The following is an 8,882-nucleotide window of genomic DNA, read 5'->3' on the forward strand; positions in this document are numbered from 1 at the left end:
TGTGTGTGTGTGTGTGTGTGTGTGTGTGTGTTTAAGTTTTTGTGTGAATATAAGTTTTTGTTTTCTTGTTATTTTTCGTGTGCTTGTGTTTGTTTTTTTGTGTGTGTGTGTGTGTATGTTTTTGTGTGTGTGTAAGTTTTGTCGTCTGTGTTTATTTTTTCGTGTGTGTTTGTGTAAGTTTTAATGTGTGTTTTTGTTATTTTTTGTGTGTTTGTGTGTGTAAGTGTTAGAGAGTGTGTGTAAGTTTTAGTGTGTGTGTTTTAGTTTGTGTGTGTGCGTGTAAGATTTTGTGCGTGTTTTTCAGATTGTTTTTGCTTTTTATTTTTTATGTTCTTTTTATTTGGCTTGTTCTTTTTTTTTGTGTTTGTGTTTATGTTTGTGTGTGTGTGTGTGTGTGCATATGTCTTAATGTGTGCTTGTAATTGTTTTTGTTTGTGTGTTAGTTTTTGTGCGTGTGTTTAGTTGGTAGTGTGTGTGTAATTTTTTGAGTAAATTTAAGGTTTTCTTTGAATTTAATATTTTGCGTGTTGGTGTTATTTTTTGAGTGCGTGTGTTATTTTTTGTGTTTGTGTGTGTTTTTAAGTTTTTGTGTGTCTTAGATTTTGCGTGTTTTAGTTTTGTCGTGTGTGTGTGTTTTTTTTAATGTGTTGGTGTGTTTGTATATTGTTTTTAGTGTGCAATTATTTTTTCTTGTGAATGTTAATTTGTTTGTGTGTGTGTGTGTGTGTAATATTGTTTGATCTTTATTTTTTTTGTGTGTGTGTGTGCTATATTTTGCGCGTTTGTGTTAGTATTGTGTGTGTGTGTGTGTGTGTATTTTTGTTTTTTATTTTTAGTTTTTGTGTGATTGTATTTTTTGGCTTTTGTGTTTTATTTTTTGTGTGTGTGTGTAAGTTTTTGTGTGTCTTAGCTTTTTTGTGTGGGTGTATTTTTTTGTGTGTTTTTGTTTGTTTGTATGTGTTTGTGTGTGTTTGTAAGTTTTTTGTGTGTGTTTGTGTTTGTGCGTTTTTTTTTGTGAGTGTGTGTGTATGTTTGTTTGTGTGTGTGTGTGTTAGTGTGTTTGTGTTTGTGTGTTAGTTTTTGTGTGTGTGTGTAAGTTTTGTGTGTGTGTGTATGTTTTTGTGTGTGTGTGTAAGTTTGTGTGTGTGTGTGTGTTTTTGTGTGTGTGTGTGTGTGTGTTTGTGTGTGTGTGTGTTTTTGTGTGTGTGTAAGTTCTTGTGTGTGTGTGTGTGTGTGTGTGTGTTATTTTTATTTTGTGTGTGTGTGTGTGTGTGTGTGTGTGTGTAAGTTTTTGTGTGTGTGTGTAAGTTTGTGTGTGTGTGTGTGTGTGTTTGTGTGTGTGTGTGTGTTAGTTTTTGTGTGTGTGTGTTTGTTTTGGTGTGTGTGTGTGTGTTTGTGTGTGTGTGTATGTGTTTGTGTGTGTGTGTGTTAAGTTTTTGTGTGTGTGTGTAAGTTTGTGTGTGTGTGTGTGTGTGTGTAAGTTTTTGTGTGTGTGTAAGTTTGAGTGTGTGTGTAAGTTTTTGTGTGCATGTAAGTTTTTGCGTGTGGGTGTAAGTTTGTGTGTGTGTGTGTAGTGTGTGTGTGTGTGTGTGTGTGTAAGTGTTTGTGTGTCTAAGCTTTTGTGTGTGTAAGTGTTGACGTGTGTGTGTGTAAGTTCTCGTTTGTGTGTGTGTGTGTGTGTGTGTGTGTAAGTTTTTTTTTGCATGTAAGTGTTCGTGTGCATGTGTATGTGTTTGTGTGTGTGTGTGTATGTGTAAGTTTTTGTGTGTGTGTGAGTTTGTGTGTGTGTGTGTGTAATTATTTGTGTGTGTGTGTAAGTTTTTGTGTGCATGTAAGTTTTGTGTGTGCATGTAAGTTTTTGTGTGTGTGTATAAGTTTTTGTGTGTGTGTGTAAGTTTGTGTGTGTGTGTAAGCTGTGTGTGTGTGTGTGTGTGTAAGTTTGTGTGTGTGTGTGTGTAAGTGTGTGTGTGTGTGTTTGTGTGTGTGTGTAAGTTTGTGTGTGTTTGGGTGTGTGTGTAAGTTTTTTTGTTTTTAATTTTTTGTGTGTGTGTTTGTTTTGTCGTGTGTGTGGAAGTGTTCGTGTGTGTGTGTATGTGTTCGTGTGTGTCTGTATGTTTTTTTGTGTGCGTGTTAGTTTTTGAGAGTGTGTGTAAGTTTTTGTGTGCGTGATAGTTCCAATGTGATTGTTAGTTTTCGTGTGCATGTGTCAGTTTGAGTGTGTGTGTGTGTTTGTGTAAGTTTTTGTGTGTGTGTTATTTTTTGAGTGTGTGTGTGTTAGTGTTAGTGTGTGTGCGTTTGTTTTATTGTTTGTGTGTTTGTAAGTTTTTGTGTGTGTGTGTAAGTTTGTGTGAGTGTGTGTTAGTGTTTGTGTTTGCTTATGTGTTAGTGTGTGTGTGTTTGTTTTTTTGTTTGTGTGTTTTTTTTTTTGCACGTGTGTGTTTTTTTTTTTTTGTGTGTGTGTGTGTGTAAGTTTTTGTGTGTAAGTTTTATTGTGTGGGTGTGTTATTTTTTGAGTGTGTGTGTAAGATTTTTGTGTGTGTGTGTGTGTTAGTTTTTGTGTGTCTCAGCTTTTGTGTGTGTAAGTTTTGTCGTGTGTGTGTTAGTTTTCGTGTGTGTGTGTTTTTTTTTTTGTGTGCATGTTATTTTTCGTTTGGTTGTTTATGTTTGTGTGTGTGTGTGTGTGTGTTTGTGTTAGTTTTTGTGTGTGTGTGTATTTTTTTGCGTGTGTTTGTAAGTTTTCGTGGGTGTGTATGTAAGTTTTTGTGTGTGTGTGTAATTTTTTTTGCGTGTGTGTTTTTTTTTGTGTGTGTGTGTATGTTTGTGTTTGAATTTTATTTTTTGTGTGAATGTAAGTTTTTGCGTGTGGGTGTTAGTGTTTGTGTGTGTGTGTATTTTTTTGTTTGTATTATCTTTTTCTTTTTTATATATTATTTTGTTTTCTGTTTGTTTGTTTGTGTGTGTGTGTTTTTGTGTGTGTTTGTATGTTTTTTTTTGTGTGTTTTTTTTGTTTTTTGTTTGTAAGTGTGTTTGTTTGTTTGTGTTTTAGTTTGTTTGTGTGTATGTTTTGGAGTTTATTTTTATTTTTTGGTTTTTTTTTTTTGTTGTTTTGGGTGTTTGTGTTTTTTTAATTTTTTTTGCGTATGTGTTTGAGTTTTTTTTGTGTTCATTTTTAAGATTTTGTTTATGTTTTTGTTTGTTTGTATTTTTTTTTTTTTTTGTAATTTTTTGCGTGTGTGTGTGAGTTTTCGTGTGTGTGTGTGTGTGTGTGTGTAAGTTTTGTGTGTGTGTGTGTGTGTAATTTTTTGTGTGAATTTTAGTTTTTGTTTTCTTTTTATTTTTCGTTTTCTTGTTTTTTTTTTTTTGTGTGTGTGTGTGTTTGATATTTTGTGTGTGTGTGTGTGTGTGTAAGTTTTGGCGTGTGTGTGTACGTTTTCGTGTGTGTTTGTGTAAGTGTTCGTGTGCATGTTTTATTTTTTGTGGTTGTAAGTTTTGGCGTGTGTGTGTGTAAGTTGTGGCGTGTGTGTGTGTAATTTTTGTGAGTGTGTGTGTGTGTAAGTTTTTGTGCGTGTTTTTGTGATTTCTTTTTGTGTTCATGTGTAAGTTTGTGTGTGTGTGTGTGTGTGTGTGTGTTTGTTTTTGTGTGTGTGTAAGTTTTGGCGTGTGTGTTTTAGTTTTCGTTTGTGTGTTTGTGTAATTTTTGTTTGTTTGTGTGTGTTTTTAAGTTTTTGTGTGAATGTAAGTTTTTTTTTGGATGTAAGTTTTAGTGTGAATGTGTAATTTTTTGTGTGTGTGTGTGTGTGTCAGTTTTTGTGTGTTTAATTGTTTGAGTTATTGTTTATTGTTTCTAGTTTGTGTGTGTGTGTAAGTTTTTTTTGTGTGTGTGTGTTTGCTATTTTTTTTGAGTGTTTTTGTTTGTTTTTTTTGTGTTCAGTTTTAAGTTTTTGTGTGTGTGTGTGTGTGTTTGTGTATTATTTTGTGTGTGTGTATGTTTTTTATTTTTTGTTTGTTAGTTCTTTTTTGGTGTTTTTTTTTATTTGTGTGTGTGTGTGTGTGTATTTGTGTTTGCGCATTTATTTTTTTTTGTTCTTTTTTTTTTTCGTTTGCTTTTGTTATTTTTTGTTTTTGTGTGTGTTTTTTTTTTTGTGTGTGTGTGTGTAAGTTTTGGTGTGTGTGTTTTATTTTTGGCGTGTGTGTGTTTGTTTTCATTTTTGTGTGTGTGTGTGTGTGTTTTTTTTTGTGTGTGTAAGTTTTTGTGTGTGTGTGTAAGTTTGTGCGTGGGTTTAATAGTTTGTGTGCATGTTTGATTGTTGGTTCTCGTTTTATTTTGTGGTGGTGTCTAAGTTTTTGTGTGTGTGTGTGTATGTTTTTGTGTGTCCTATCTTTTTCTGTGTGAGGTAAGTGGTTTGTGTGTGTGTGTAATTTTGTGTGTGTGTGTGTGTGTGTATTGGTTTTTTATTGTATGAGATGTTTGTTTTTTTGTGTATAATTTTGTGTGTGTGTGTGTGTGTGTGTTAGTTTTTGTGTGTGTGTGTGTGTAATTTTTTGTGAGTGTGTAAGTTTTGGTGTGTGTGTGTGTGTTTTCGTGTGTGTGTGTGTGTAAGTTTTATGTGTTTGTATGTGTAGGAGTTTGAGTTCATGTAAGTTTTTATTTTGATGTTACTTTTAGTGAGAAATTGTAAGTTTTTGTGTGTGTGTGTGTGTGTAATTTTTTGTGTGTGTGTGTAATTTTTTTCGTGTGTGTGTTAGATTTCGTGTGTTTGTGTAAGTTTTCGTGTGTGTGTGTAAGTTTTGTGTGTGTGTAAGTTTTTGTGGGTGTGTAAGTTTTTGTGTGCATGTATGGGGACCGGAGGAGGACCTTTGGGGCCCAGGGAGGGCGTTTGGGGATCCGGGTCCCTTGAGGATTGGGTGGTCTTTTGGGAGCCCAGTGGACCTTTGAGGACTGGGGGTGGACCGTTGGGGGCCCGGGGGACCCTTGGGGGCCGGTTGGCCCTTTGGGAGCCCAGGGGACCTTTGAGGACCAGGGGAGGGCCTTTGGGGGTCTGAGGAGGGCGTTTGGGGGATCACATTTCGAAATTTTTACTTTTTAGTTTACTTTTTTTTTGCGGCGCATCCCCGCGGCGCATCCTGCGGCGCTTTCCTGCGGTGCCTCCCTGCGGCGCATCCCCTGCGGCGCTTTCCTGACCCGCGGCGCATCCCTGCGGCACATCCTGCGGCGCTTTCCTGGCCCACGGCGCATCCCGGCAGCGCTTCTCTGGTCCGGGGGACCTTTGGGGGCCGGGGGAGGGCCTTTGGGGCACAGGGAGGGCCTTTGGGGCACAGGGAGGGCCTTTGGGGGTCCGGGGGGCAGTTGGGGGCCTGGGGGACATTTGGGGACCGGTGGAGGGCCTTTGGGACCCCGTTGGTCCTTTGAGAGCTCGATGGGCCTTTGGGGGGCCCGGGGATGGCCTTTGGGGGTCTGGGTGGGCCTTTGGGGGCACCGGTGGCCCTTTGGGAGCTTGGGGGCCTTTGAGGACCGGGGGCTTCCTTCGGGGTTGGGGTAGGAGGATTGGAACCCTTTGGGGTTGGGTTAGAGGACCTCACAACACTGTTCAAATGAAACTTGTGTATTATAACGACCACAGAGTTTCACCATTAAATTGTCTTCTAAAATCTCTTCAAAAATCATCTTTTAAAATGTCTAACTGTTTCGCCAAAATAGTTCCATAACCTGTCTAAAACAGTTTCCCCCAAATAATCCCTAAACGTAATTCAGTGTGTTCCTTTTGTTTTTGGCATCTCTGCGCTAATGCATTTCAAATTAATAAGAAACCTGATTCCCGCGCTAAAACAATTCATCGCTAAGATGTTTCTTGGAGAATTGTTTCCATGGCCTTTGGTTATTAATATTCTTTGGAGTTCGACCAAAAGAGTTGTTTCCGAGGCAAAGACATTAATGACTTGGATCTATTCCTGGAGAATCGTTTCTAGGCGAAAATCTTTAAAGTCTGACAGATGATGTCATTGGTTGATTGATCTGTCAAGAAAGGGGAATTAATTTGTTGTTTCTAAGGGGAATAATTGATTCACGATAGGTGAATTGAGGTCGACAGCACAGGTGTTCCAAATTCCGGGAAACTCATAACATTCGCTGAGAGCGTGCACTTACCACAACAACAACATCGACCTTGGAAATTTAGGTCATTGACCCCATTAACCACGTGTTCTCCCTAATGACTCTATGCCCATATATGGTGTGGGGTCACGAGTTATAGGGTCCTCTCTACTGACGGGAAATTTACTCCCCCGAAGTTTACTCCAGGACCCGCTATTGTTAATCTCTCCTCTAGAGCTCTTGAACCTAAGGAAATCCAAACTCTTGAAAAAGGCCCAACATTTTCTTTTCCACCAAAACAAGTTCCTGTGGCAGATATTGTTTCCTCCTTAGAATCTTCTTTGCACAAACACTACACATCCATTTCTAACCCAGATGAAGTAAGGTCTTGTTTTATTAATACACTTTACGGCAGCAAAAAAAAAAAAAAAAAAAAAAAAAAAAAAAAAAAAAAAAAAAATAACATCTCATACTAATTTGACACCAGAAATTTCGCACGACATGAAAATCTTGTCTAATCTTCGCAAAGACCCTTCAATTATAATAACTAAATCAAACAAGGAAAATTCACTTGTAGTCATGGATACCTTAGATTACGACAATAAAATTTATTCACACTTAAATGACACAAATACATATACTTCCATGACTCACGGCCATACTGATAAGTTTGCGAATAAAATTATAACCGAATTAAAGACTCAAAAACAAAATGGCAAAATCACCCCACAATTGTATAATAAATTTCTCCCCCGAGGTAGCTTTTGCCCAAAGTTTTACGGTTTACCGAAATTACACACGCAAGGTATTCCCTTAAGGCCAATTGTAGCATGTACGAAAGTCCCTGCTTCCAAAATTGGAAAGTGGTTATGTACAGCCTTCAAACCGTTACTTTATTCCCAAAAATCGTACATATGTAATTCGGTAGATTTAGTAGAAACACTTAAAAGTGCAAGCATTTGAGAAAATACAACAGTAAGTAGTTTCGACATAGTTTCTATGTAGACAAATATTGATGTAGCAATATCTGAGCAGTTACTAAAAAAATAAAATAGAAGAAAACTATCATTTAATTGAAGATTCAACAGCAGGAATAGATTGTGAGGTTTTAATGTCCCTAGTCTAAATTTGTAATAAGTATGCGATGTATTTTTAGTTCCGTACTTTTTATCAACAAAAAAATGGTTACCCAATGGGAGCACCACTATCCGGGTTATTAGTGGACATTTATGTAGAACACCTTGAAAATTGGGCCTTAAATTCATATTTCTTAAAAAATGTCTATTGGGGGTGTTATGTGGATGATGTAATATCGCTCTGGCATTATGGGGAAAATGAACTTAGGGGCTTTCTAGATCCCCTTAATACATATGACCGAAATTTACAATTTACATTAGAAATTGAAAATGCAAATAAATTACCGTTTCTGGATGTTTTAATTATTCGTGACATTGATAAACTGGATTTTACAATTTACAGAAAACCCACACAAAATAACAGATATCTAAATTTTAAATCCAATCACCCCCCACAACTCAAAAGAGGGGTTGTTACATCTCTTGTTGATCATGCCCAACACATTTGCTCTGAATCTTACATCACAGATGAACTAAATTTTATTAGAGACATTCTTTTTGGAAATGGTTATCCTATTGTCTATATTAGTAATACAATTACCCAAAGACTGGCAAGACACTCTCGTAAAATCAAGGGTCTTTTACAATACGAAGCTCCCTTGAAGCCCACAAATATAATTTACCTTCCATATATTCCAAAAGTCACTACAAGTTTAAAAAAAGTTAGCACACAAAATAATTATTATGTCGTATTTACAAATAATTTTAATATCATGAATTTCTTAAATTCTGGTAAAGATATAACCCCAGTTACTCGCAGGAGAGGGGTTTATCAAATACCATGTGACTGTGGCCATTTTTATGTTGGTAGAACCCATCAAAATTTAGAAAAACGCCTGCAACAACACAAAGATGACATAACTAAAGCTTTAAATTTTAATAATTCAAATATTTCCTTTGATTCTGCTTTAAGCAGTCACATATATGATAACCCTAGTCATAAAATGCTTTTTGAAGAAACTTGCCTTATTAACAATGATTTAGGCATAAAACAGGTTGTTCGAGAGGCAATTGAAATTAAAATCAAAATAAATAGTAGTATTTCTTTAAATAGAGATTTGGGGGAATATTCGCTTAATGCCCTATTCACAAATTTAATTAAAAATGATTTGACTAATTATATTAAAAAACCAGTAAATAACTCCACTCAACCTCTTACGAATAGACCATCTAGGCTGGCTGCCAAGAAGGCGAGACTAGCTTTAAAAGCTTGTATGTAAATATTTTAATTCCATCTGAATGAATTGTTCTCCGTCCATTTCGTTCGGAGTACCAGTCCTGGTTGAACTTCCTTGAAGTAATGATATTACGGCTGTTTTAAAATATTTTTTTAAACAGTTATAATGATTGAATTTTAATGTAAGTTTCTTTTATAGTGTTTTTATTCTCTTTTGCTGAGGACGGTCCTTGGATATAGGGTCGAAATATTCATTTAAAGTTGCGCTCCACTGTCTTGTATAAAAATTTCCCTGTTGTTCTACTTATTTGTTTATGATGGAAAGGCAGTGTGGTCTTCGTCGCTATTTGAAACTTACACCTGAGACACTAGAGTTTCACGTAGACATTTTAAAAAAGCTGGCAAACCTATAAAGTGGTCAAACACGTTTTGAGAGTATAGTCGAGATTGTATAAGACAATCAGACAATTAGACTGTT

The 8,882-nt window shown here is 36.3% G+C and overlaps 1 protein-coding gene across 1 annotated transcript; it reads left to right on the plus strand.

The window, feature by feature from the left end:
- The first annotated feature begins 7,283 nt into the window (after nucleotides 1-7,283).
- LOC148950924 (uncharacterized) lies at nucleotides 7,284-8,447 on the plus strand. Its single transcript, XM_089090953.1, has one exon. The coding sequence runs from the start codon at nucleotides 7,284-7,286 to the stop codon at nucleotides 8,445-8,447; it is 1,164 nt and encodes a 387-aa protein (XP_088947079.1).
- Nucleotides 8,448-8,882: the final 435 nt, after the last annotated feature.

Source organism: Artemia sp. Qi Xiang Cuo, chromosome 6 (genome assembly GCF_049724085.1).
Source record: "Artemia sp. Qi Xiang Cuo chromosome 6, ASM4972408v1, whole genome shotgun sequence".
NCBI classification, from domain to species: Eukaryota; Metazoa; Arthropoda; class Branchiopoda; order Anostraca; family Artemiidae; genus Artemia; species Artemia sp. Qi Xiang Cuo.

Bases quoted from the DNA above. Each gene is read 5' to 3' on its own strand.
- LOC148950924 (XM_089090953.1), top strand. From the start codon at position 7,284: ATGGGAGCACCACTATCCGGGTTATTAGTGGACATTTATGTAGAACAC.